Here is a 27,259-nt window from a genome sequence, read left to right on the forward strand (position 1 = left end):
ATGTACACAGACACTAAAACGGCATGTTGTACACCTGAAATTCATACAACTTACATTAAAGGAAAAAAGTTGAGGTAGTTGAGGTCTGTGATGTGAGTAGCCAGCACATGACCTGTATGCTATGACTTCAACAATGGCAGAAATGACAGTCCTGCCAGGGTCAAGCCCAACCTGTGAATGGACAGGCGGCTCTTGCTGCTTCACTCTTGCTCTGTCTTCCTCCAGGAGGACCAGGTGTGTGTTGGGTGCACCACAGTCTTCAGTGCTAAGACTTGCAGAGGCTCCCTGCTCAAAGGCTGAGGGGCAGTGATGCAGCAAGGCCAGGAACACTGTGGCTGTCCTGGGACAGCCTGTGTCTGAGAGGCCAGGTCTCATCAGGGACCAGGAAGGGGCCCTGAGCAAATCTTCCTGGTTCTTGCCCAGCCCCACCCTTTACTGCCTGCCAAGAGAGCCCAGAATGGCACTCAACCTCCAGGAGCCTTTTCCTTGTATCCAAGGTGACAGGAACAATTAATCCCAAGAATATGGAAGGGGACAAGGCAGACACCCAGCAAGAACGGGCTGATGGATAAAGCCACTTCTCTCACCCGCTGCCTGAAGGTGTAACTGAGGATGTGAGCTCCCTGCCCTGGCAGACCTGTGGGGCACAGAGGAAAGGGAGGCTTCTGTGGAGGGTGATGTAAGGCCTGGCACCGAGCAGGCTCCAGGGGACTGTCCACTGCCTGCACCCAGAGTTGACCAAATCTCAGATGCTAATAGCAGAGTCATATTTAAACCAAGAATCACATGCTCAGAGGACACTCTTGTGGGTCCTAGGGAAGAAGGAGCCCTGCATAATGAAGAGAGGAGGTGGGCAGAACCAGGATGGTGACACCTGTGTGTGCACATGCTGGCCTCAGTGTGGACAGAGCAGCAGGTGGTGGGGGCATCTCAGAGCGCTCTGCTCTCCTGTCCGTCAGGATGAAAACCAGGTACATGATGACTTTCCCAACTGGTATGCATGGCTGCGAGGTCACAGAAGCAGCCTCACACCTGTTAACCCAGCCCCAGAGGACAGTCCCAGCAGGTCTTCCAGAGCCAGGAGGAGGCTTTACCTGAGTACACACTCAGGCCAGAGATGTCTTAGTCTGGGCTGCCCTAGACACACTTGGAGATAAGGATCCTGGCACAAGGAGTTTATTTGGGAAGTGAAGGCAAGGCAAGGTTGTAGGGAAGTGAGAAGAGGAAGAGAAGGCGAGTATGGTTTTATTATGGTTGTTATCAAGCTTCCCACCACTGGGGAAGCCCCACTGCATGATCTCCCACTGTAGGATGCCCTCATTGAGCAATAGGAATCAGTCCACCAGGGAGCCTGGGAGCCAGTGCAACAGCAATCATGACCCTGCCTGAGTGCTCCTGGGGATGCTAAGCCTCACGCTGCAGTCTGACCCAAGCAGGAAAAAACAGTCTGCAGCAGCAGCAGACGTCTCCAGGCACACAGATGCTCACATGTGGAAGTGTAAGGAGGCCAGGCCAAGGGGCTCTAGCAGCCAGGGTTCTCTGGACTGAGAGACAGCCTCCTGCTGTTCTTATAAGACCAGAAATAGCTGAGCCATCATGTGGACTTCAGAAGTACCTTCAAGAGTACCTGTAATTGTTCTGTAACCCTTGTCTCACTTCTAGGATGGATCACACAGACTGAATCGCTCAACAGGTGTATAACCCCCTGCCTTCCACGCCTTCTGTCTCTAGAAAATCTGAAATCTACGTTCCCCAGACACCTGCGCAGGTAGGGTTCTTTAGGTGACCCCAGTCCCTCTGGACAGATGCCTGCCTGAAACCTCAAAGGTAGAAGCGAGCAACACAGGGTGGTGGAGGGATGGAACTCCTGGCTGGCAGGGAGCAGAGGGGTCTGGTTCCCCCACAGCAGCAGCCCCAGTGCCTGGCGTTGAGTAAGACACGACAACAGTATCCACTGGAGTTAGGTGATTATCTCAGCTGTGCTGTCCTTGGCTGTGGGGCATCCTCTCTCAGTTCCCTGGTAGCTCTGGAATCTCAGCTTTAACACTTAGAAATAAGCCCCTTTTTTGCTCAAACATAAAAAGTAGATTCTGTTGACTGTAACTAATAACTGTGATAGACACAAATTCAGATTCCAAAATCACCTCTATTGTTTTTCTTGTGCAGAAAAAACACAGAAAGTTTAAGAAAAACAAGTAAAAATCATCTATAATCCCATCAGCTGGAGGTAATCACTGTTAATATTTTTGCATACTTTCTATTGTTTCTATAGTCAAAATGGCACAATTGGTATTTTTCTCTGCCATTTTTGCTGACTTAATGGGGATTATAAATGTGTGACTCTGTCCATGAGGCTTCAGCTCCCTAGACCAAATCAGGTTCTATTCACTTATTTAAACCACCATATTGACATACAAGGCTTCCCTGGTGGCTCAGCGATAAAGAATCCACCTGCCAATGCAGGAGATGTGAGTTTGATCCCTGGGTCAGGAGGATCCCTTAGAGAAGGAAATGGCAACCCATTTCAGTATTCTTGCCTGGGAAATCCCATGGACAGAGGAGCCTGGCAAGCTATAGTCCATGGGGTCACAAAGAGCTGGACATGACTTAGTGACTAATAACAACATTGATATACAACTGACATAGAAAAAGCTGCATGTATTTGATGTATACACTCTGATGACTCTGAAGATAATTCTACAACTGTGAAACCATCACCAGTCTATGCCATAATATATCCATCATGTCCAAGTTCCCTCCCCCTCTTTATCTGTGGTAAGAATACTCAACAGGAGACCTACCCACTTAGCCAAGTTCTGAGTATATAATATGGCTTTGCTAACTACAGGCACGGTGCCTTGCAAATTTCTAGAACTTAATCATCTTGAACACCTGACACTATTTTTGTGTGTTTTGGTTGTGGCCCAAAGCTTTGAAGTGCTACTTGGCATCTCCTTTCTTCCATGAAGCTCTTAACCATTCAGACATGATGGAGTTGGTCAAATACTACTTAAGTTGAGTCCTGCTTGCCTCTCCTCATTCATCTTTGTATGAATCCAATGGTGGTTTTTTGTTTATTTTTTTAAACGGTTTTTAGCTGATGTTCATGAAGAGCAGTGAGTACCTAGAACTATGCCAATAAAGAAAGGAAATCCTATCTAAGAAGGTGCTTTTATGTATCAGATCTGTGTCATAACCATCCTTTGGGCCCTCTGCTGGAAAAGTAGAATCAAGTCTGAAATAATGCCTTTTTAATTATATCCTCTAGTATTATAGATGTAGGACAGTACTGTATCATACCTCTGTGAATGTAAAATATCTTGTACCTGCTTTATGATATGTAGTAGTGACCGTGCTTTATCAGATCTGTTTTTAATGATGTTATTCTAGAATGTTTTCTTTCCAGATGATGATTGAGAAATGTAATTTTAAAAAAATGGTGCCAGGTACCACAACAGTAACAGAAATTTGCTGTTTTCTGAGGTTTTGTTTTTTTTTTACCTTTTTTTTTTTTAATGGAGTGTGCTGGATGTCTCTATAATTTTGTTCAGATGACTGCAGAACTTGGAAAAGCTGTTGCTGCTATTGATGCATAACATACTGCTATTGGTCTTTTTATATAAATAAATAAATCTATATATATATACATATATATATATATATATATATATAATTTGAATTTTTGGAAACTTTAGCTGTGCTGTCAACTTTGGAAAAAGTATCCCAGTTGTACCGTGTTGGGTTGGCATTGTACAGAAATTAACAGCCATATTGGTCTAGAAATGTTAAACATAATTTTTTCCATTTGTACAGGGGTAACGCACTGTATTAAATATGTAAGGTCTTATCTACATGGGTTTGATTACAGAAACTAATAAAGTATTCTCTAAATAAAAAAAAAACACATGACACACCATTTGCCCATCAGCTCTCTGTTCCCCCTGCCCCTTCCCAGCCCCTGGTAACCACCCTTCTACTTTCTCCTAAGTGTCTATTTTAGATTCCTCATAGAAGTGATACTATGTAGTATTTGTCCTGTGTCTGGTTTATTTCACTTGGCATAATGTCCTCCAGGTTCATCCATGTTGTTGAAAATGGCAGGATTTCCTTCTTTTTTTAAAGTCTGAATTACATCCCATTTGTGTACATACCACATTTTCCTTAGCCAATCTTCAGGCAATGCACATTTAGGTTGCTTCCATGTTTTGGCTATTTGAACAATGCTGCAGTGAACAGGGAATGCAGGGACCACTTTGATTTCAATTCCTTTATGTATATACTTGGAAGTGGGATTGCTGGATCATATGGTAGTTCTTATTTCTAATTTTGGGTCTGGCCTTGGTATCAGGGTAATGCTGGCATCATAAAGTGAGTTTGGAAGTGTTCTTTCTTCCACTTTTGGAAGAGTTTAAGAAGAATTGGTATTAATTCTACTTTAAAGTTTGGTAGAATTGCCTGTGAAGACCTGGCCCTGAGCTTTTCTTTGCTGAGAGGCGTTTGATTGCTGATTTAATCTCCTGAAGCTTTCAATTGCATGTTTCTAGGATTTATCCATTTCTTCTTGGTTATCCTATTTATTGATATATAATTGTTCATAATAATTTCTAATGATTTTTAAAATTTATGTGGCATTTTGTAAGGTCTTCTTTATCATTTATTATTTTATTTGAGTCTTCTTTATTCCTTAAACTTGTTAAGGGTTTGTCAATTTTATCTTTTCAAAAACCACCTTTTAATATATTTTTTCTATTGTTTCTCTGTTTCCTAATATTATTTATTTATGCTGTCACCTTTTTTCTTCCACTTTCAGCTTAATTTGTTCTTTTTCTAAGTCTGTGAGGTACAAATTTAGATAATTTGAGATTTTTCTTTTGTGATGTAGGCATTTATTGATATCTCTTGTACTTTCAATTTGTCTCAAAATATTTTCTAATTTAAATTTCTTCTTTGATCCAATGTTATTATTCAAGAGAATGTTGTTTAACTTCCATGTATTTATGCATTTCCCCATTTTCCTTCTGTTACTGATTTCTAATTTCATTCCACTGTGGTTAGAAAAGACATTTGGGATGATTTAAATCTCCTTAAATTTGTTAAAGCCTATTTTGTGATCTGTATGATTTATCCAGGAGAATCCATGTTACCTTGAGAAGAAGGTACACTCTGCCGTTGCTGAATGTTTGATAAATATCTGTTTGGTCCACTACTTACTAGTGATGCTCAGCTCTGCTTTTTCCTTATTGATTTTTGTCTGAATGTTCCATCCATTTTTGAAAGTGGACTATTCAACTCTTATACTACTATTGTGTGGCAATTTACTTCTCCCTTTAGATTTGCAGATGTTTGCTTTATATATTTAGGAGCTTGGATGTTGGATACATATATTTTTATTTACTTATTTTTATAACCTTTTAGAAAACTGAAGTACAGTTAATTTATAAGGTTGTGTTAGTTTCAGGTTTACAGCAAAGTGATATGTGTGTGTGTAATTGTTCAGATTCTTTTCCATTATTGGTTATTACAAGATATTCAATATAGTTCCCTGTGCTATTCAGTAGGTCCATGTTGTCTATGTATTTTATATATACAGTACTGTGTATATGTTAATCCCAAATTTCTTATTTGTATTAAATTTTTTAATTGAAAAAAGTTTTAACATAACTTTGCATTTTTAGTTATTACAAAATGTTGGCTATATTCTTAGTATTGTACAATACATCCCTGAGCCAATATCACAGCCAATAGTTTGTTCCTCCCACTCTCCTACCTCTATATTGCTCCCCCTCCAACACTGGTAATCACTAGTTTGTTGTCTGTATTTGTTAGTCTGCTTCTTTTTTTATTGTATTCACTAGTTTGTTGTATGTTTTAAGATTCCACATATAAGTGATTTCATACAGCATTTGTCTTTCTCTGACATTTCATTTATCATAATAAGTTCATTCATGATAGTCTTTTAATAGTTGAGTAGTATTCCATTATATATCTACCACACTGTCTTTATCCATTTAAATGTTGATGGATACTTAGGTTGCTTCCATGTCTTGACAATTTTAAATAATGCTGCTGTGAATATTGGAGTGCATGTTATCTTTTTGAAGTTGTGTTTTTGCTTTTTTTCAGACATATACACAGGAGCAGAATGGGTGATAGATAACTGTGCTATCCTCTTTTTAAATAAACCCTTTTATCTCATGGAGCAATTTTTTTTTTTTTTTGCTCAAGAGGTATTAGGCTTTATTCTTTTTTTTTTTTTTTGTACCATTTTTATTTTTTTTTCCATTTATTTTTATTAGTTGGAGGCTAATTACTTTACATCATTGCAGTGGTTTTTGTCATACATTGAAATTAATTAGCCATGGATTTACATGTATTCCCCATCCCATTTCCCCCCCCACCTCCCTCTCCACCCGATCCCTCTGGGTCTTTCCAGTGTACCAGGCCCGAGCACTTGTCTCATGCATCCAACCTGGGCTGGTGATCTGTTTCACCCTAGATAATATACATGTTTCGATGCTGTTCTCTTGAAACATCCCACCCTCGCCTTCTCCCAGAGTCCACAAGTCTGTTCCATACATCTGAGTCTCTTTTTCTGTTTTGCATATAGGGTTATCATTACCATCTTTCTAAATTCCATATATATGTGTTAGTATACTGTAATGGTCTTTATCTTTCTGGCTTACTTCACTCTGTATAATGGGCTTCATGGAGCAATTTTTATTCAGAGTCTATTTTGTCTTATATAAGGAGCCACCCCTGTTTTCTTTTGGTTAACATTTTTATGCAATATCTTTTTCTATCCCTTTACTTTCACTCTTTGAGTGTTTTTAAAGCTATAACCTCTTGTACACAGCATATAGTTGTAGCTTATTGTTTTATCCATTCAGTCACTCAATTTCATTTGATTAGTGAGTTTAATCCTTTTAAATTTAAGTAACTATTGATTATTATAGTTATAGTTATTCTTAATACTTTTATCTTTTAACTTTTTAAGTAGGGTTAAAAGTGATTTGTGCACCACCATGTCAGTATTGCATTGTTCCTTATTTGCCTATATATTTACCAGTAAAATTTATCCTTGGCTATGTTTCTGTGTGATTGTTTAGTGTCCTTAGTTTTTAATTTGACAAACTCCCTTTAGCAATTATTCTAAGGCAGGTCTAGCGGTAACAAACTTCCTCAATATTTGTCTAGGAAAGTCTTTCTCACCTTCATTTTTAGACAGTTTTGCTATGCATAGTATTCTTGGTTGGCAGCTTTGTCTTTCAGCATTTTGAAAAGTTCATCTTACTTTCTCCAGGACTTTGAGGTTTCTGCTAAAAATTCTGCTGATAATCTTAACGGGGTTTCATTTTATGTGATAACATTTTTCTTTTGCTGTTTTCAAAATTCTCTAACTTTTGACAATTTAATGTGTCTTAGGGTATACCTTTTTTAGGGTCAACCTCTTTGGGGTCTTTTGGGCTTTACGAATCTATATGTCCTTTTCCTTCCCTAGATTGGGGAAATATTAGCTGTTATTTCTTTAAATGAGCTCTCTTTCCTTTCTATACCCCTAGAACTCCCATCATGTTTTATTGTTTTTCTTGACCGTGTCTTATGAGACCCGTAAGCCTTGTTCACTCTTATTCTTATTTACTTGTGTGCCTCTGAGAGAGTGTGTGCGCGCGCATGTGCGTGCGCGTGCATGTGTGCATGCATGTGCGTGTGCGTGTGTATGCTCAGTCACTCAGTCACGTCTGCCTCTACCACTCTGTGGACTGTAGCCCTCTAGTCTCCTCTGTCCATAGAGCTTTCCAGGCAAGAATACTGGAGTGAGCTGCCATTTCCTACTCCAGAGGATCTTCCTGACCCAGGGATCCAACATGCATCTCCTGCATTGGCAGGCGGATACTTTACCACTGAACCACCCAGGAAGCCCCACTCCTCTGAGTAGAGCATTTCAAGTGACCTGATTTCAAGTTCACTGATTCTTTCTTCTGACTGATAAAGTCTGCTGTTGAAGCTCTCTATTGAATTTTTCAGTGCAGTCATTATATTCTTTGCTCCAGAATTTATGCTCTGGCTCTTTTGGGGGATTTGTTGAGAAACTCTAAAAAAATTTATCATGATCATGTGTTGCTTTTTCTGGTATTGTCTAGTTGTCTGTCTGCATTCTCTTGTGGCTTAATGAGCTTCTTTAAGATGGTTATTTTCAATTCTTTGTCCAGCAATTCATAGATTCCCATTTCTTTGGGATCACCGGATTTGTTTTGTTCCTTTGGTGATGCCGTTTCCCTAATTTTTTGAGATCAGTTTATCTTGTGTTGATGTCTGTACACTTAAAGAAGTAGTCAACCCTTATAGTCCATATGTACTGGCTTGGGAATGGAAACACCTTCACCCAGCTAGAGATCCTGGGAATCTATCAAACTTCTGTGTAGATGTGCCCATTGTACTCCTCTCATTCCTCCTTCAGAGGCTAGACATAGGACTGTCTTCCTTTGCCTGATCCCATAGAGGAGTGTAAGGTGCTGAGAGCTGCCTATTCCTTTTCTCTAGGGTGTGCCCTATGGGCCAGGGCATGGAGTGCAAGCACCAATTTATCCCTCCATTTTGAAAGGCATGTCTTAGAATTTTGTGCCATTTGCCTATCCCACAGAACCATGCTGAATACCAGGAGTCACCTGCCCTTTTTCCATAGGGCAGTGCACTGAGTTGCCAGGATAATGAACTCAATTCCACTCTATCCTTCCCTCCTGAAGGAGCAGTCTCCAAGTTGTGCACCTTCCCCCAGTCCTGAAGAGTCAAGCTAGATGCTGAGGTCTTCAGTGGCTGCTGAGGTTCATGTTCCATTTGTGGTAGTGTGTTGGGCACCATCTTTGGGGAATTGTGGCTTTGGGGGTATATATGTTGGTTATGAACCTCCACCCTTGTCTTCATTCTTTGCTGCTTTCAGACAATCCAGCCATGCTGACTACTTCAGTGTTCTGGGTGCATCAAAATAAGCAGAGCTTTTACACATTGCCCCAAAAGACTGGGAAGTCAGACCATCACCTGTTCTCTCTTTTATCTTCAGGGAGACATCATGGGCTGGGGTATCTCTCTTGGGTCTGAGTTTTGTCAGCCTGGAGCAGCAGTGATGCAAGCAAAGTGACACTGCTCTTCCCCTTTCAGCATGGCTGAACCTCTCAACTGGATGCCAGAGTTCTCACACAGGTATCTTTGTCTGTAGATGGTTTTCACATTAGTGTTTCTATGAGGCAGTGCTGGCTAGAACTTCCTATTCTGTCATTTTATGGATAACACTCTGTCTCCTGATGCAGTCTTCTAACACTTTGCCCTTAGAACTAAATCCAACTTCACTCACAGCCCAGGAGGCCTGAGTAGCCTGGCCCCACTCACTTCTCCACCCTCCTCAACTTAGGGCTTCCTCTGGCCTATCCTGCTCCAGCCACATATCTTCCATCAGTTTCCCCTCAAAGTCAAGCTCCTTAACCCCAGAGTCTTGTGAATTCCTGTTTCCTTTGCCTAGAATTTCTTTTCCTAGTTGTTCATTTTGCTGGTTCCTTCTCAACTTTTGGATTTCATTTTCAATTCTAGCTTTCCATTCCTGGCTTTTCCTGTTACCTATGTAAGTAATCTGCTGCAACTCATTCATGTTTCCCTACCACATTACCCATTCTTCATTTTGTGCACATCACAATCTAAAATGCCTCATTTGTCCACTTGCATATTGCCTGTCTTCCCATGTAGAATGTCAGCTTCAAGAGGGCAGACACTGTGTCTGTCTTGTTTATCACTGCATTCCCTGCCCAGTCTCTGTAGATTTCTTTAAAACAATACTTCAAACAATAACAGAACAGTTAATGTATAAGATGCCATACCTAACTTCATTCTTCCCTATTTGTAGACAGGCAATATCTTCTGATTATACATAATACTGCAATGAACATCTCTGCATATACCATGCTTGTCCCTGCCTCTATTGATTTTATTCTCTAATGTCTCAGAAGTAGAAATATTGGCTCCATGATGGAGCATGAGTATGTTTAAGGCTCCTCCATAAACATGCCCACATTGCACCACAGAAAGTGAAGCCTTGACCTAAGTCCCACCACACATGAATGTGAGTGCTATGAGAAAACACATCCATGTTTAGATGAGCAATGCACATGAATCATCTGAGGATCTGATTAAAAGTCACATTCTGATGCAGGAAATCTGGAGTGGGGCCTGCGATGCTGCATTTCTGTCTAACAAGATCCCTGGAGGATTCCCCCAGGGGCTCTCATCCTGCCTGCTCTTTCCTGTCAATGTCTGGGCTCTGGGCTGACACAGCCCCTGGGCACCTGTGCCTCTGCCTAGGCCTCATCTTCCCAGGCCAACAGCCCTGGTAGGACAGCCTGTGATTGTTTTCACTCTGTCTTCTTACGGGTCTGTCTCTATTTGGCTCTCAACTCCAGGCCCCATGACCCCTGATGTGTGTGGTACTTACGGTTCTGATTGGGTTTTGCACTAGATGTGGGATGAACTTTCCCTTTAGATTCCAGGATGTTCCACTACCCTGGGTGGAGTAGTGGATATCTGTGACTACTTTTCCTGCCTGTCTTCTATCTCCTCATCATCTCCTCCAGTAGTACCTCTTTTTCCTGTGCAGACCCCCACCACCACCCTTTCCTAGTCCATGTGGTTTGAAAGCAGTTAACACTCTATAATACCAGAATCAAAAGCTGAGCATATGACCTAGACCCACGCAATGAATAGATTTCATCTTTGTTTTCAGTAATCTGCTCAAGGGTGGACATGTGACCTGGTTCCAGGAAATCTGCGCCAAGACTTAGAGCTATTGTGAATGGAGAAGTTTTCTCCCCTCTAGGGGCTGCCAGGGCCACTGTATCAGCTAACCAACCAGAGAGTGAGGCCCACACAGAAACCAGAGATAAGGTAACTCTTAATGTCATCACTTGAGACCCAAGGTCAAGCTGAACCTGAAGCTGACTTGCTTTTGATGGGGGTGGGCCATAGTTGACTTAGGACCAAAGCCATCAAAGCAAGGCACCAGCTTGGATACTGAGGCTTGTGTGTGTCGGCATGTCTGGCACTGACTCAGGAGGGTGCAGAAAGAGAAGCCCTAAGAGGGTGCCTGGTGCACCCACATGCGCCCGTGGGCACATGGGCAGACACGGTCCAGCCCAGAGTAGTAAGGAACAGGATGGAGGTGGGGGGGGGGGGGCGGAGTCCAGCCAACATAAAAAAGGGCTGCTCCTGTCAAATGGGAGGTTTTCCCTCATTACTGGCATCTTTGCCTGATATGCAGTGAGCTTTGAAACAAAAATAAGAGACACATTGGACAGGTGATAAGTAGCTTAAGGTGACTGTGAGTCAAAACTGTATTTAAATACGGTGCAGTGTTTAAACAACCTCACATCTTTCAACTCTTCCTGGAAAGCAAATCCTCAGTGCTGTCATCATCTTTTTCTTTCAAGTGTACAAGGTCTTACGCACCATCACAAGGCACATGGTAATCCGGAGAGGTGACCTAGTCGACGTCACACAGTCTACTGGGGCAGAGCAGACATGCAGGCAAAGATTTTCTTACTACAACCCTGGGTTTGATTCATCACCAGATGCAGGTTTTCTGGGAAGTTATGAAGGCTGAAACCACTTGCTCAGCCCCTTCTTAGATCCCACACATTATTCTGGATTCTTTCTCTTAAAAAAGCACCACCCCAAACTATGTAAGTTTTATGCTTTAAGTCCCACAAGGTGTGACTCAGCCCCAACCCCTTACTGACCCAAGACTGGTTCCCACTTCCTTCCTTGTCAGCTTCAAGAACCCCAAACTCAACGGGGTTGTCACAAACTTGAAACAGGTTCTAAAAGGCCTTTGCTTCTAGTTTACCACTACTTGTCCTCACATGCAGTTTCTTCCCTATTTTGATAATTTAGACACTTGTTATCCAAATAACATCTACAGAGACTCATTCTTACATGCCTCTTTAAAGATCTTCTGCTTCATCTTAAAAATAAAACCAAATTATCCTGCTACTCCCTGGGCCAGTGCTCAGGGATCCCAGCTGGCAGAAGGGGAAAAGCCTGTGAGAAGCTCCCTAGCCATCCATCTGGTGACCCACAAGAGCAACCTCCAACTTCTGGCCAGGCAGGGCCAGTCAGAGTGGACTGTGTTTTGTAGGTAAAATAGTTCCACGTCCTCACATGTGCTTCTGTCTGTCAGTACATGATGCTTCACAGGAAGCATCTGCAAAGCTCAGCTCAGTGCCTGGCCCTAGGTGGATGTTGAGAAAGCTCAGCAGGGACCTGCCTGCCCAGGGCTGGGTGAGCTCCAGGCTCCCAGACAGACAAGGCACAAGTGGAGGCAAGTGTCCCAGGTCAGGGGGGCAATGAGAGAGGCTTCTGGGAGGAGACCTGAGGGCAGCCACCTCCTGGAGGAGAGCACAAAACATGCCTTCACTCCTCCAGGCCTGGGGAGGGATGGAGGCCCCACCCCAAATTAGCTCACATGAAGGATGCTTTTTATGGAGGCTGTGTTTGTGGATTGGACAAATGCATATTCAAGTCACATTTTGCAGACAAAAAGTAAAAAAAAAACAAAAATTTTGTTGATTTCTTTCTCCTGTTCCCCAGTTGAGTCCCCCAGGGACAGCAGAGAGCCTCAGGCTTGCTGACCCCTGGTGGGCAGGGCCGGGCCTGGGACGCTGGCAGCAGGGACCTGCAGGTCTCAGGTCTTCTGGCTGCAGGGCAGAGGGGGGACCCTTGGTCACAGGAGTTCTTTACATCCTCTATTAATAGTTATTGACGTTTTCAGATGTATAATTCGGCAGATAGCTTCTTTGATTTCACAGGTTGTTTTTTCACTCTATTGTGTGCCTTGATGCTCAGAAGTTTTAGCTTTTGATAGAGTGCATGTTGCCTATTTTTACTTCTGTTGTTTGTGCTTATGTTTTCATATCCAGGAAGTCCTCACTAAACGCAATGTCATTAAGATGTCCTGCTGTGTTTTTTTTTCTAGGACTTTAACAGTGCTGTGTCTCACATGTAGATCTTTGATGGATCAAACATTTTGACTTATTTTTGCCTATGGTGTATATCTTTATAATAGAATACTATGCAAAATGAAAACTGAGCCACAGACACTTTGAAGAATAGGTATAATTCTAACAAATGTAATGAAAGAAGACAGACCTAAAGGAGGGCATAGTGTATAATTCCACTTAAATCAATTTCAACAAAACCAAAATTAATTCAGTAGTTAGAAAACTGGCTTCCTTTGGGGAAGAGAGGACTGTGACCTGGGATGTGTGCTCAAGGTTGCCCATCTCCAGTCTTCTCCAATCTTTGAAGACCCACCCACGGAGCAGAGGTGCTGCCTGGGACCTTTTCCCAACTGGGACTCCAGATGTGCTGTGACATGGGACTTCCCAGCACTGTTTGAGTCTGGATGTTGGTCAAAACCCAATTTGGTGATGTATCCTCTGTTTTTTCTATTTCTCTTTTCTTTTAATATTAGTATATAAAAAGCAAGCTAAATAATTCTCTCATAAATATTGGTATTTATTCGATTACAACAAGTGACTTATTTTGTTAACAAATCCTTTGAACCTGAGACAAAAGTGAAAACTTTTGGCAAAATGGTTGGTCATCAGTTGATTTTTCAGAGCTCTGCAGACCAGAAGGGAATGGCACAATATATCTAAAGCAATGAAAAGGAAAAACCTATGACCAAGATTACTCTACCCAGCAAGGATCTCATTCAAGTTTGACAGAGAAATCAAAAGCTTTATAGAAAGCAAAAGCTAAGAGAATTCGTGCCACCAAACCAGTTTTACAATAAATGCTAAGGGAACTTCTCTAGGCAGGAAACACAGGAGAAGAAAAAGCCTCACAAAACCACACAAAACAACAAGATGGTAATAGGAACACACATACTGATAACTACTTTGAATACAAATGGATTAAATGCTCCAATAAGATAATAAACCTACTTAAGGAGACAATATACTTATACTCCAAAAACTGTAGGACTCTGTTGAAAGAAATAAACAATGACACAAACAGATGAAAAGATTTAGCATGTTCTTAGGTTGGAAGAATCAATAATGACTGTATTACCTAAGACAATCTACAGATTCAGTGCAACCCCTGTCAAATTACCAAATGGAATTTTTCACAGAACTAGAACAAAAAAATCTTAAAATTTGTTTGAACACAAAAGACCCTGAATAGTCAAAGCAATCTTGAGAAAGAAAAATGGAGCTGGAAGAATCAGGCTCCCTGACTTCAGACTATACTACAAAGCTATAGTCATCAAAACAATATGGTACTGGCACACACAAACACCCCCCCCCAAAAAAAAAATATAAATCAATGGAACAGGATAGAAAGCTCAGAAATAAACTGCTGCACCTATGGTTAATTAATCTACAACAAAGGAGGTAAGAGGATACAATGGGAAAAAGAAACTGTCTTCAATAAATGGTGCTGGGGTAACTGGACAGCTAGCTACATGTAGAAAAGATGGAATTATAACATTTCCTGACACCATACACAAAAATAAGCTCAAAATAGATTAAAGACCTAAACGTGAGACCAGACACTATACAACTCTTAGAGAAAAACAGGCAAAACACTCTCTGACAAAAATCGCAGTTGTCTCTCAGAGTAATGGAAATAAACAAATGGGACTTAATGAAACTCAAAAGCTTTTACATAGCAAACAAAGTCATAAACAAAATGAAAAGACAACTCACAGATTGGTAGAAAATATTTGCAAATCATGTGGCAAACAGGGATTAGTCTCCAAAATTTACAAACAGCTCACAACACTCAACAGCATCAAAAAAATAACCCAGTCAAAAAACAGGCAAAAGATGTCAACAGACATCTCTGCAAAGAAAACATATAGATGGCCAGGAGGCATGCGAAAAGATGTTCAACACTGCTAATTATTAGTGAAATGCAAATCAAAACTACAATAAAATATCACAACAGTAAAAATGGCTATCATCAAAAAATCCACAAACAGTAAATACTGTAGAGGGCATGGAGAAAAGGGAACCCTCCTATATTGGTGAGAATGTAAATTGGTATAGCCACTATGGAAAACAGTATGGAGGCTCCTTAAAAAACTAAAAATAGAGCTACCAGATGATGCTGCAATCCCACTCCTGTACATTTCTCTGGAGAAAAAACGGATCCGAAAAATACACGCACCCCAGTGTTCACTTCAGCACTATTTACAAATAGCCAAGATGTATAATCAACCTAAATGTTCATCAACAGAGAAATGAATAAAGATTTTGGTACATATATACAATGGAATATCACTCAGCCATTAAAAGAATGAAATAGTGTCATTTGCTGCAAAATGGATGAATTTAGGGATTATCATACTAAGTCAGTCAGAGAAGGAAAAGCCTCATACAATATCACTTATATTAGGTAGTTAGAATAGAAAAGAAGTCCAAGATGGTGGCTAGAGAAAGCGGCAACCAGAGAGGAAAAAAACCCAGCAGCAGACTGTGAAAAAAGAAACCAAGAACCAGAGTGAGAACCTCTGGCAGGAAACCAAGTCCAGACAAATCACCTTCCCTGACTGGCCTTGAGCATATGCCCTACTCGCATTCCCCTCTCTGATAGGTGGTGGATAAAGGCCTATTTTGCATGGGGCAGAACCAATCAGGCCCTAGGAACCACCAAGAGAAGGAGACAGAAAGTATATAAAGGGAAGCCAAGAGGGGTGAGGGGGGACTCCAGCAGGGTCAGCCTGCTCTCACATCTTGTGAGTGTACTATCTGCGGCCTGCTTAATTAATCCCACCTGCAGTGGCACCCCACTCCAGTCCTCTTGCCTGGAGAATCCCATGGACGGAGGAGCCTGGTGGGCTGCAGTCCACGGGGTCGCTAAGAGTTGGACATGACTGAGCGACTTCACTTTCACTTTTCACTTTCATGCATTGGAGAAGGAAATGGCAACACACTCCAGTATTCATAATTCTTGCCTAGAGAATCCCAGGGACAGAGGAGCCTGGTGGGCTGCCGTCTGTGGGGTCGCACAGAGTCGAACACGACTGAAGTGACTTAGCAGCAGTAGCAGCTTGAACTGCAACTAGTCTGTCATCCCAAATCTTTGCTATGATAAGACAAGAACAAGGGAGAAAGGAAACAACCTGATACATGTTGAATCTAAAGAGAAATGAACATGAATGAACTTCTTTATAAAACAGAAACAGATTCACAGACTTAGAAAAATGAACTCACAGTTACCAGGGAAGTGGAGGGGGGGATAGTTAGGGGATTTGGGATTGATATATATAGTACAGTGTGAATACAGTACACACTGCTATATTTAAAATGGATAACTAACAAGAACCTACTGTATGGCATAACGAACTCTGCTCCATATAACAACCTAAATAAGAAAAGAATTTCAAAAAGAATAAACATGTGTACAAGTATAACTGAACCACTACGCTGGACACCTGAAACGACCACAATATTGTTAATCAACTATTTATTGCTGTTGTTGTTCAGCTGCCCAGTCCTATCTGACTCATAGAGACCCCATGGACTGCAGCACACCAGGACACTCTGTCCCTCACCATCTCCCAAAGTTTGCCCCAAGTTCATGTCCATTGCATCAGTGATGCCATCCAGCCATCTCATCCTCTGACGCCCTCTCCTTCTGACCCTCAATCTTTCCCAGCATCAGGGACTTTTCCAATGAGTCAGCTGTTCACATCAGATGACCAAAATACTGGAGCTTCAGCTTCAGCATCAGTCCTTCCAACGAGTATTCAGGGTTGATTTCCCTTAAGATTGGTTTGATCTCCTTGCTGTCCAAGGGACTTTCAGGAGTCTTCTCCAGCACCACAGTTTGAAGGCATCAATTCTTTGGTGCTCTGCCTTCTTTACAGTCCAGCTCTCACAACCGTATGTGACCACTGGGAAGACCACAGCCTTGACTATACGGACCTTTGTCGGCAGAGTAATGTCTCTGCTTTTCAACACACTGTCTAGGTTTGTCATAGCTTTCCTGCCAAGAAGCAATCATCTTCTGATTTCATGGCTGCAGTCCCATCCACAGTGATTTTAGAGCCCAAGAAGAGGAAACCTGTCACTACTTCCACCTTTCCCCTTCTATTTGCCATGAAGTAATGGGCCTGGATGCCATGATCTTAATTTTTTTAATATTCAGTTTTAAGCTGGCTCTTTCACTCTCCTCCTTCACCCTCATCAAGAGGCTCTTTAGTTCCTCTTCACTTTCTGCCATTAGAGTGGTATCATCTGCATATCTGAGGTTGTTGATGTTTCTCCTGCCTATCTTGATTCCAGCTTGTAACTCATCCAGCCCAGCATTTCTCATGATGTGCTCAGCATATAGGTTAAACAAACAGGGTGACAGCAGACAGCAGACTGAATTGTACTCCTTTCTCAATCTTGAACCAATCAGTTGTTCCATACAGGGTTCTAACTGTTGCTTCTTGACCCACATACAGGTTTCTCAGGAGACAGGTAAGATGGTCTGGTATTCCCATCTCTTTAAGAGCTTTCCACAGTTTGTTATGATCCACACAGTCAAAGGCTTTAGCATAGTCAATGAAACAGAGGTAGATGTTTTTCTGGAATTCCCTTGCTTTCTCTATGATCCAGCAAATGTTGGCAATTTGATCTCTGGTTCCTCTGCCTTTTCTAAACCCAGCTTGGACATCTGGAAGTTCTTGGTTTGCATAATGCTGAAGCCTAGCATGCAAGATTTTAAGCATGACCTTACTAGCATGGGAGATGAGTGCAGTTGTCCAATGGTTAGAACATTCTTTAGTACTATCCTTCTTGGGAATTGGGATGAGGATTGACCTTTTCCAGTCCTGTGGCCATTGCTAGGTTTTCCAGATTTGCTGACATATTGAATGCAACACCTTAATGGCATCATCCATTGATGTTCTGAATAGCTCTACTGGAATTCCATTGCATCCACTAGCTTTATTAACAGCAGTGCTTCCTAAGGCCCACTTGACTTCACACTCCAGAATGTCTGGCTCTGGGTGACTGACCACACCATTGTAGTTATCTGGTTCATTAAGATCTTTTTTGTACAGTTCTTCCATGTATTCTTTCCATCTCTTCTTGATCTCTTCAGTGTCTACTAGGTCTCTACCATTTCTGTCCTTTATTGTGCCCATCTTTGGGTGAGAAATGTTCCCTTGATATTTCCAATTTTCCTGAAGAGATCTCTAGTCTTTCCCCTTCTGTTGTTTTCTTCTAGTTTTATGCACTGTTCATTGAAGAAGGCCTTCTTGTCTCTCCTTGCTATTCTTTGGAACTCTGCATTTAGTTGGATGTACCTTTCCCTTTCTCCCTTGCTTTTCACTTCTCTTCTTTCTTCAGCTATTTGTAAAGCCTCCTCAGATAATCACTTTGCCTTCTTGCTTTTCTATTTCTTTGGGATGGTATTGTTCACTGCCTCCTGTACAATATTACGGACCTCAGTCCCTAGTTCTTCAGGCACACTGTTTACTATACCTTAATATAAGATAAAAAGCTTAAAAATAAATGATTTAATAATAATCATGCTTAGCACCTGTAAAGAATTTGAAATATATACCATCACTGACATAAAAAAAAATCCTATAAGCAAGTGATTTTAGAAGGACACAAATCAAGAGACCATTACTAATCTGAAAGATAGTGCTAATAAACTCAATGAGATCATATCATATTACAGAAAGAGAAACTATTTTTAAATTGGTATGAGAAGTTATGAGAGACAGAGAACAGACTGTGAGAATCTCATTTGTGAGGCTTTCTACAGGGGAAACCTAAGGAAATGGTAGAGAATCAGATCACTTCTGAGAACATCTAGATCAAAGAAAGATGTGAACCATCTTGTAACATGCTTGAAAACATGTAACAAGTGCTATGCAATATAAACCAATCAATTTGCACCCAGAGAAGTCAAAGTAAACCTCCACCAGGCAAAGACAAAATTTCAAAACTCAGAAAGAACATGCCATCTACTATAAAACAATAATTACATTGAAAGTAGATTTGTCTTCAGCAGCAATATATGTTGGCAAATATTAAGCAGTGTCCTCAGATTGTACCGGGAAAAAATGTGACTAGAAGCCATTATATCCTTCAATCATTTAAAAATGGAAGATATTTTTTTTTTCAGACATATGAAAGCTAACAGTTTACCCTAAAACATCATTGAAAGATTTACTGAAGGGTAAACTTCATTTTCACTTTTCACTTTCATGCATTGGAGAAGGAAATGGCAACCCACTCCAGTGTTCTTGCCTGGAGAATCCCAGGGACGGGGGAGCCTGGTAGGCTGCCGTCTATGGGGTCGCACAGAGTCGGACATGACTGAAGTGACTTAGCAGCAGCAGCATACTTCAGCAAGATGAAGATAAAGTGAAGGGTTGGGATATAAGAGATCATTGACAGCATAGAAACTGGTGAAATAAATCAACTCCAGATTATAAACAACAGTGCCTATAATGTTTATGCTTACAAACAGGACAATTACAGATAATAAGATTGGTGAAAGAACTTCAGGGAGTAATTCAAACATTGTAAGGGTCTTGCCTTAGTCTACTCATTCAGTTAGTTCAGAAAATCATTATAGAGTGGCTAATACATGCCGGAAACTGTTGTAGACTTCAGGGATAATGGATAAAAAATTAAAAGGCCTATTTTTGTGGAACTTACACTCTAGTGGCAGAAACAAACAACAACAACAAAAACATGAAATAGTGTCAGATGGTATGATAATTTAAGTTTAGAGACCACCAATTCATTTTTGAGCATGCAAGGGGGTCCTATTATGCCAGGAAAACCTCCATAAATTCCTAGAATCCCCATACAAACTGGACACCTTATGTATATGTGCTGTGTAACCTTTCAGTGTTGTGACAAAAAAAAAAGATAGCGATGTTGATTATGTTGAGATTTTGTTACAAAAATATATAATTAAATATAAGTTAAAATTTAGGGGTATTCTTTAAAAGAATAGAAATAATTAGAAATAGAGAGTAGGAAAAAAAAATATCACTTTAACTAAAAGCCAGAAAATGAAGGGAAAAAAGAGTAGGATAAAAACAGAAGTGACTGTGGAAGAAAAGGAACTGTTACCAACACATTCAGAAAACCTTACAGCACTATTCCCAGTGATATTCCAGCTTGTCATCATTCATCTCCACTTCCCAGCCAATTAGCGAACTCAGACTTTAGGGACTTCCCAGGTGGTGCATCATCCAGCTCAGTTACTCAGTCGTGTCTGACTCTTTCCCACCCCATGGACTGAAGCACGCCAGGCTTCCCTGTCCATCACCAACTCCCAGAGCTTACTCAAACTCATGCCCATTACGTAGGTGATGCCATTCAACCATTTCTTTCTCTGTCTTTAAATAATTAATGCCATTCCTTCTAAAATTATTCCAAAAATTTAAGAGAAGGGAACACTTTTCAATTCATTCTGCAAGGCCTGTATTAGCCTGTTACCAAAGCCAGTTAAAGACACTACAAGAAAACTATAGATCAAAAAATTTCAATGAATCACAAAATTTTTCAACAATGTTAGCAAACCAAATTCAAAAATATATTAAAATAACTATATGATATGACCGACTGAGATTTATCCCAGTGATGCTCTGATAGTTCAAAATCCTCAAATTAATAAATGTAAGATGTCACACTAATAGAATGAAAGAGAAAAACTGCATGATTGGCTCAATAGATATAGAAAAAACAGCTAACAAAATACAACATTCTTTCATGATAAAATTCCTCAACAGATTGGATATAGAAAAAACATACTTCAACATAATAAAGGTCAAATACAGCAAACTCACTGCTAATATTATAGTAAATGGTAAAAACATTGTAAGTTTTTCCTCTAAGATTAGGAGCAAGATAAGGATGCCCACTCCCACTATGTTTATTCAGTATAATCCTGGAAGTCCAAGCCATTCTGATTAGGCAAGACAAAGCAATAAAATTCATCCAAACTGGAAAGGAAGAAGTACAATTGTCATTTTTGCAGATTATGTGATTTTATATAGAAAACCCAAATATATAACCAAAAATCTATTGGAGCTAATCAATGATTTCAGTAAAGTTGCAAGATACAAAATCAATAATCAGAAATCAACTGCATTTCTATATACTAATAATGAAACATTTAAGAAAGAAATTTTAAAACTATCCCATTCAGAATAGCATTAAAAACAAGATACATAAACATAAATTTAACTGAGGAAGTGAATGATGTGTATGATGAAAACTACAAGATTTTGTTGAAAGAAACTGGAGAAGACACAAAAGGAAAGAGATTTCTTGTTCATGGGTGTAATAATTAATACTGTTAAAATGCCCATGTCTCCCAAAGCCACCTACAGATCCAACACAATCATTAATAAAATTCCAATGGCATTCTTCATAGAAACAGTAAAAAAAAAAAAAATTTTTTTTCATTCATTTATATGGAAACATAAATGACCTCAAATAGCGAAAACAAATCTGAGGGGAAAAAACAAAGCCAGCAGCAGCACACTTCCTAATGTCAAACCATCATACAAAGTTATAGTAATCAAAACTACATCTTACTGGTATGAAGGCAGGCATATAGACTGATGGAACAGAATAGAGAGCTCAGAACTAAATTTCCACATATATAGGGGAAACTAGATAAATACCCAAGAAAATTGAAAGTGGACCCCAATCTTACATTACCCTCAAAAATTAACTAGAAATGGATCAAAGACTTAAATATGAGAGCTGATAGCATAAAACTTCTTAAAAAAATGTAAGGAATAAGTACCTTGACATTGGTCTTGACAATGATTTCTTAGATATGATATAAAAAGCAAAAAAATGCAACAAATAGGACTTAATCTCAACATTAATCTCAATAGCTGATGCACAGTGAAAGAAATAATTTAAATGAAAAGGCAGCCTACAGAGTAGGAGAAAATATTTGTAAGCAATATATCAGATTAGAGGTTAATATCCAAAGTATATAAAGAACTCCTACAACTCAACAACAAAAAACAAACGATCCAAGTAAAAACTGGGCAGAGAAACTAAAAAGACATTTTTCCAAAGAAGACAACCAAATGGTCTAAGTACATTAAAAGGTGCTCAACATCACTAATCATCAGGGAAATACAAATCAAAATCACAGTGAGAAAAACCTCATGCCCATCAGAACAGCTATCACCAAGAAGAAAAGCAATAACAAGTGTTGATGAGAATGTGTGGGAAATGGAACTCTTGTACGCCAAGGGAACCCTTGATGGAAAGGTAAATTGTTTCAGCTACTATGTAGAATAATACTGAAGTTCCTCAAAATTTAAAATAGCACTACCATAGATCCAGCAATTCCACCTCTGGGTATACACCTATGGGAAATGAAAACAGGAAAACAAAGAGATGTATGCCACCCCATGTTTACCAAAGCAGCATTCATGAGAGAGAAAATATGGAGACAACCTTAGTGGCCATCCATGGATAAATGGCTGAAACTGATGTGGCATTTACACATGTTGTTCAGTTGCTAAGTCAAGTCCGACTCTTGAGACCCCATGGACTGCAGCATGCCACGATTCCGTCCTTCACTATCTCCCGGAGTTTGTTCAGACTCGTGTCCATTGAGTCGGTGATGCTCTCCAGCTATCTCATCCTCTGTCGCCCCCCTTCTCCTCCTGCCCTCAATCTTTCCCAGCATCAGGGTCTTTTCCAATGAGTTGGCTCTTCACATCAGGTGGCCAAAGTATTGGAGCTTCAGCATCAGTCCTTCCAATGAATATTCAGGGTTGATTTCCTTTAGATTGACTGGTTTGATCTCCTTGCAAGTCCAAGGGACTCTCAACAGTCTTCTCCAACACCACAGTTCAAAAGCATCAATTCTTTGGTGCTCAGCTTTCTTTATGGTCCAACTCTCACATCCATACATGACTACTGGAAAAACCATAGCTTTGACTATATGGATCTTTGTTGGCAAAATGATGTCTCTGCTTTTTAATACACTGTCTAGGTTTGTCATAGCTTTTCTTCCAAGGAGCAAGTGTCTTAATTTCATGGCTACAGTCACCATCCACAGTGATTTGGAGCCCAAGAAAATAAAGTCTGTCACTGTTTCCATCATTTCCCCATCTATTTGCCATGAAGTGATGGGACCAGATGCCACAATCTTCATTTTTTGAATGTTGAGTTATTTTTAATATATTGGAAAATTTATTTTATTCTTTTCTTATTTTTTAATTGAAGGATAATTGCTTTATAGAATTTTGCTGTTTTCTGTCAAACTTCAACATGAATCAGCCATAGGTATACATATATCCCCTCCTTTTGAACCTCCCTCCCATCTCCCTCCCCATCCCACCCCTCTAGGTTGATACAGAGGCCCTGTTTGAGTTTCCTGAGCAAATTCCCATTGGCTATCTATTTTACACATGGTAATGTAAGTTTCCATGTTACTCTTTCCATACATCTCACCCTCTCCTCCCCTCTCCCCATGTCCATAAGTCTATTCTCTATGTCTGTTTCTCCATTGCTGCCCTGTAAATAAATTCTTCAGTACCATTTTTCTAGATTCCATATATATGTGTTAAAATACAATATTTATCTTTCTCTTTCTGACTTCACTCTGTATAATAGGCTCTAGGTTCATACTGAGTTTTAAGCCAGCTTTTTCACTCTCCTCTTTCACCTTCATCAAAAGGCTCTTCAGTTCCTCTTTGCTTTCTGCCATAAAGTGGTGTCATCTGCATATCTGAGGTTATTGCTATTTCTCCCAGCAATCTTGATTCCAGCTTGCACTTCATCCAGCCCAGCATTTTGCATGATATACTCTGCATAGAAGTTAAATAAGCAAGGTGACAATATACAGCCTTGATGTACTCCTTTCTCAATTTTGAACCAGTCCATTGTTCCATATCTGGTTCTAACTGTTGCTTCTTGACCTGCATACAGGTTTCTCAGGAGACAGGTAAGATGGTCTCATACTTCTATCTTTTTTAAGAATTTTCCACAGTTTGTTGTAATCCACACAGTCAAAGGATTTAGCATAGTCATTGAAGCAGATATTTTTTTTTCCTGTAATTCCCTTGCTTTCTCTATGATCCAACAGATGTTGGCAATTTGATCTCTGGTTCCTCTGCCTTTTATAAATCCAAATTGTACATCTGGAAGTTCTCAGTTCACATACTGCTGAAGCCTAGCTTGAAAGATTTTGAGCATTACTTTGCTAGCATGTGAAATGAGTGCAATTGTGTGGTAGTTTGAACATTCTTTGGCATTGCCCTTCTTTGGGATGGAATGACTGTATTGACGTATAAATAAATGTATTGATTTCTAGGCAGTGACATGAGCTCACAGCAGCAAAGTCATTTCTCCCCCAGCCTTTTGTAAACAATTAATTAGACAGACATACAGGAACTAAAGTACTTAGCACCCTAGGCCAAGGGACTCAGAGGGCTATCCAAATATAAATCCAAAAATAAATAAACAAGACCTTGCTAAGGGCTGTGGATTCAAGGAGTCAGAGAACCTTCCCCCAATAGGTCAGGAGGCAAGTACAAGCAAGAGATTTTGTGCAAGCCCAGCCTGTCTGGAGAGAGAGTCCAGCAGGCCACTGCCATGGACAGACAGATGGAGAACTATACCAGAACTACCCCCCTTCCCTGGGTACTGCCTGGGGAGACAGCAACTGCAACCTCTTCTGAGAGGAGGTGTAAAGTGGTAACCAGCCAGCTACCCAGTTTAGGTGTTATGGCTGGAGAAACTTGTTTCTCTCCAACAGCACCCTGGTTTCTGGGGGGAGGGTGGAAAGAAAGCAGATAGAAATATTAGAACATTATATGAGCAGAATACTGCTGTCTGCTTCAGAAGTCAGCATGGGATCTGCTCACTAGGCTTGGATTACCACACGTAAGAATCTCCACCTGGCCTAAAAACATCCTCAAAGCCCCAGTGCTAACCCCACACCTCCCCCCATTCTGCTGTCAGAATGCTCCTGTGTGCACCCCCAGTGCCACTGTGAGAGAGGCATCCAGGACACCGGGAGCTTGCTCAGAAAACAGACCACAAACGGTGGGCAAAAGCGAAATCACAAACTTGACTTATAGTGCCACCTTCTGGAATACAAAATAAATGCTTCTAGTAGCCCCTGTCCGTCGCGGCTCAGACGGTAATGCGGGAGTGGAGAAGGCAATGACAACCCACTCAAGTACTCTTGCCTGGAAAATCCCATGGACGGAGGAGCCTGGTAGGCTACAGTCCATGGGGTCGCAAAGAGTCGGACACGGCTGAGCGACTTCACTTTCACTTTCCACTTTCATGCATTGGAGAAGGAAATGGCAACCCACTCCAGTATTCTTGCCTGGAGAATCCCATGGATAGAGGAACCTGGCAGGCCACAACCCATGGAGTCGCAAAGAGATACAACTGAAGTGACTTAACACGCACATGCACGTGGGTTTTTCTAGCTGCAGCCGGCAGGTGGTGCACAGGCTAAAATATATTAGGTTAGTTTCAGGTAAACAAAAAGTGATTCAGTGGTAAATATAGAAAGGTACATATTCTTTTTCAGATTTTTTACATTATAGGTTATTATAAGATATTGAATATAGTTCCCTGTGCTATACAGTGAATCCTTGTTTATCTATTTTAAATAAAGTGGCATCTATTAATGCTCATATTCCTAATTTACCCTTTCCCCTTCCACTTTAGTAACCATAAATTTGTTTTCTATGACTGTGAGTCTGTTTCTGTTTTGTAAATAAGTTCACTTGTATTATTTTTTAGATTCCACATACACATGATGTGATATTTGTCTTTCTTTCTGACTTCACTTAACACAATAATTTCTAGGTTTATTCATGCTGCTGCAAATGGCAATATTTCATATTATTTTTATGGCTGAATAATATTCCATTGTATGTATGTACCACATCTTCTTTATTCATTCATCTGTGGACATTTTGGTGCTGCTATGAACACTGGGGTGACTGCATCTTTTCAAATCAGAGCTTTCTCTGGATATATATAGACTTTTTGATGATGGTTATTCTGGCCAGTGTGAGGTGGTACTTCATTGTAGTTTTGATTTGCATTTCTCTAATAATTAGCAATGTTGAGCATCTTTTCATGTGCCTGTTGGCCATCTGTATGTCTTCTTTAGAGAAATATCTATTTAGGTCTTCTGTCCACTTTTTGATTGGGCTGTTTATTGACATTGAGTTATATGTGCTGTGGGTATATTTTGAAAATTAACCCCTGTTGGCCTCATTATTTGCAAATATTTTCTCCCAGGCCATATATTTCTTTTCGTTTCCTTTGCTGTACAAAATCTTGTACATTTGATTAGGTCTCATTTCTTTATTTTTGCTTTTATTTCTATTGCCTTGGGAGACTGACCTAAGAAAACATGGTACAATTTATGTCAGAGAATGTTTTACCTATGTTCTCTTCTAGGAGTTTTATGATGTCATGTCTTATATTTAAGTCTTTAAGCCATTTTGAGTTTATTTTTGTATGTGGTATGAGGGTGTGTTCTAACCTCATTGATTTACATGTGCCTGTCCAGTTTTTCCAACGCCACTTGCTGAAGAGACTATCTTTCCTCCTGTGTATATTACTGCCTCCTTTGTAGAAGATTCATTGATTGTAGGTGTGTAGGTTTATTTGTATTCTCGTCCATTGATCTATATGTCTGTTTCTGTGCCAGTACCATGCTATTTTGATTATGACAGCTTTGTAGTCAAATCCAAAGTCTGGGAAACTTATGCCTCCAGTTTTGTTCTTTTTCCTCAAGATTGCTTTGGCAATTTGGGTTTAAATGGACTATTTTATCTATTACATATTTTATATAATTCACAAAGTAATCACAAAGCAAAAACCTAAAGTAGACCCACGAAGGGCAAATTAAGGGGAAACAGAGCATACCACCATGGAAATCAACCAATTTATGAATTAGGCTGATAAAGACAGGAAAGGAAATAATGGAAATACAAAACATGGAAACAAATTGGCATTAATAAATCCCATGTATCAATAATTACTCTAAGTGGATTGATTTCACCATTAAAAGGCACAGAGTGGCTGAATGAATTTTTAAAATGACACCAAACTGTAAGAGAGATACATTTCAGATTTAAGGACAAATACACAGTCAAAGTGAAGGGATGAAAAATTATAGTCCATATAACTGGAAACCAAAACAAGTGGGAATAACTATACTTACATCTGACAAAATA

At 40.2% G+C, this 27,259-nt stretch overlaps 1 protein-coding gene across 3 annotated transcripts in view; it reads right to left on the minus strand.

Moving 5' to 3' along the window:
• LOC139034237 (ADAMTS-like protein 3) overlaps positions 1-27,259 on the minus strand; it is an 80,410-nt gene that overhangs the window by 32,624 nt on the left and 20,527 nt on the right. The window contains exon 7 of one of the 3 annotated variants that reach the window (XM_070464697.1): positions 23,383-25,514. The exons of the other annotated variants lie outside the window; for them this stretch is intronic. Coding sequence (XP_070320798.1) covers positions 25,486-25,514 — 29 coding nt within the window. The 3' untranslated portion in view covers positions 23,383-25,485. Of the gene's footprint in view, positions 1-23,382; positions 25,515-27,259 lie in introns of those variants that run through there. 3 annotated transcript variants of the gene reach the window in all.

This window comes from Odocoileus virginianus, unplaced genomic scaffold (genome assembly GCF_023699985.2).
Source record: "Odocoileus virginianus isolate 20LAN1187 ecotype Illinois unplaced genomic scaffold, Ovbor_1.2 Unplaced_Contig_67, whole genome shotgun sequence".
In the NCBI taxonomy this organism is placed as follows: Eukaryota; Metazoa; Chordata; class Mammalia; order Artiodactyla; family Cervidae; genus Odocoileus; species Odocoileus virginianus.